Source organism: Colobus angolensis, unplaced genomic scaffold (genome assembly GCF_000951035.1).
Source record: "Colobus angolensis palliatus isolate OR3802 unplaced genomic scaffold, Cang.pa_1.0 Scaffold136, whole genome shotgun sequence".
NCBI lineage: Eukaryota > Metazoa > Chordata > Mammalia > Primates > Cercopithecidae > Colobus > Colobus angolensis.
This window is the reverse complement of record NW_012114444.1, coordinates 596,108-598,134: the sequence shown is the minus strand read 5'-3', so window position 1 is coordinate 598,134 and position 2,027 is coordinate 596,108. Positions and strand designations below refer to the sequence as shown.

Sequence of the window (2,027 nt, the reverse complement as noted above, 5' to 3'; positions counted from 1 at the left end):
TAGTTTTTTGTATTTTTTTTAGTAGAGAGGGGGTTTCACCGTGTAGCTCAGGATGGTCTCGATCTCCTGACCTCGTGATCCACCCATCTCGGCCTCCCAAAGTGCTGGGATTACAGGCTTGAGCCACCGCGCCCGGCCTATTTTTAAATTTTTGTGTACTTCATTTATTATTATTTTTTTTGAGACAGAGTCTCACTCTGTCACCCAGGCTGGAGTGCACTGGCGCAGTCTCGGCTCACTGCAACCTCTGCCCACTGGGTTCAAGTGATTCTCCTTCCTCAGCCTCCCAAGTAGTTGGGATTACAGGCGTCTGCCACCACGCCTGGCTAATTTTTTATTTTATTTTTTGTAGTTTTTGTAGAGATGGGGTTTCACCATCTTGGCCAGGCTGGTCTTGGACTCCTGACCTTATGATCCACCCACCTCGACCTCCCAAAGTGCTGGGATTACAGGCATGAGCCACCGCACCGGCCTTTCTTTTTTAAATTCTTTTTTGAGATGTTCTTGCTCTGTCATCCAGGCTGGAGTGCAGCGGCGCAGTCATTCACTGCAACCTCGATCTCCTGGGTACAAGCGATCCCCCAACTCAGCCCCCTCGTAGCTGGGACTACAGGCGTGCACCACCGCGCCTGGCTAATTTTTTCACATTTTATAGAGACAGGGTCTTGCTTGGTTGTCTAGGCTGGTCCCAAATTTCTGGGCTCAAGCAATCCTCTTGTTTTGACCTCCTAAAATGCTTGGGACTGCGTGTGTGAGCCGCCACCCCTGGCCTCTGTGTGTTTTAAAAAGGCAGACACACTGGCTCGTTGTCCGGGTGAACATTGACAGGAAGACTTGTGTTTCAGTGTCCAGGCTCAAGGGAGCACTGATCAGGTCTTGAGCAAGAATGGTTTTTCTGTGGTCCTTATTGTGGGTGTGGCATGGCCACAGCCTCTGACCCAGATATGGCCATATGGGCCTGGCGCAGTAGCTCACGCCTGGAATCCCAGCACTTTGGAGGCGGAGGCGGGCGGATCACCTGAGGTTAGGAGTTCAAGACCAACCTGGTCAACGTGGAGAAACCCTGTCTCTACTGAAAAATACAAAAGTTTAGCTGGGTGTGGTGGTGCGCACCTGTGATCCCAGCTCCTGGGGAGGCTGAGGCAGGAGAATCTCTTGAACATGGGAGGCAGAGGTTGCGGTGAGCCAAAATTATGCCACTGCCCTCTATCCTGGGCGACACAGCGAGACTCTGCCTCAAAAAAAACCCAAAAAAACAAACGTATATGACCATAGGGTCCCACAACCCTGGGGCCTCTGACCCTCCATGACTGCATGGTCCTATAACCCTGGGACATCTGTCCCAGTTGTCGCTCAGCTCTCTGAAATTGGGGAATGCTGCTTTCTCACTTGGCCCTGTCCATGTGGCTTCTCTGAAACATACTCTACAAGGTGGGGCAGGCGTGGAATGTTTCCCAGAAGCCATGTCCCTACAGAATGACACATCAAGTCCCATTTCATACATCTCACATACGAGAAACTCATGCTTTATCCTAGGACATCGTAAGTTGTGAATCCCAATGGTGTTTTGGAGCTGTGGGCCGTGCCCTTCCAGTCCCCCCACAGCAGTGCTGTTCCCCGAGAATCTCCTAGTGAGAGACCAGGGGCTACTGCCGGGTGACAGAAAAGGGAACGATCAGTTCCGCCATACCCACAGCTCTCCTGGCGGCCTGGAGCCTGCACAGGGTCTGGTTGAGGCAGTGGACCCTGTTTTTGGGCCGTCTGTAGAGTTGATGTTCCTGCCAGCTGGTCCTTCTCTGTCTTCCCTGGAACCTCACCTGCAGTTTGATGCCTGAGTTAAAATTGTTCTTCTAAATAATTCACTGTAGACTTTCTGTTTTTAGCTATGTGAAAACTTCTGAGAAACTTGGAGAGTGGAATGAGAAAGTGACCCAATCAGACCTGTGAGTGCCTGTGCCATCAGCACCTCCTCCTTCCTCCTCTCTGCCTCTGAGTGCCTGTACCATCAGCACCTCCTCCTTCCTCCT

The 2,027-nt window shown here is 51.5% G+C and overlaps 2 protein-coding genes across 2 annotated transcripts in view; both read left to right on the top strand.

Annotated features, from left to right (window-relative positions):
* Positions 1 to 2,027, top strand: part of DNAJC5 (DnaJ (Hsp40) homolog, subfamily C, member 5) — a 1,035,873-nt gene that overhangs the window by 977,312 nt on the left and 56,534 nt on the right. The window lies entirely within an intron of this gene.
* TPD52L2 (tumor protein D52-like 2) overlaps positions 1,523 to 2,027 on the top strand; it is a 14,470-nt gene continuing 13,965 nt past the window's right edge. Inside the window, exons 1-2 of the mRNA XM_011934537.1 lie at positions 1,523 to 1,542; positions 1,869 to 1,943. Coding sequence (XP_011789927.1) covers positions 1,523 to 1,542; positions 1,869 to 1,943 — 95 coding nt within the window. The remainder of the gene's footprint in view (positions 1,543 to 1,868; positions 1,944 to 2,027) is intronic.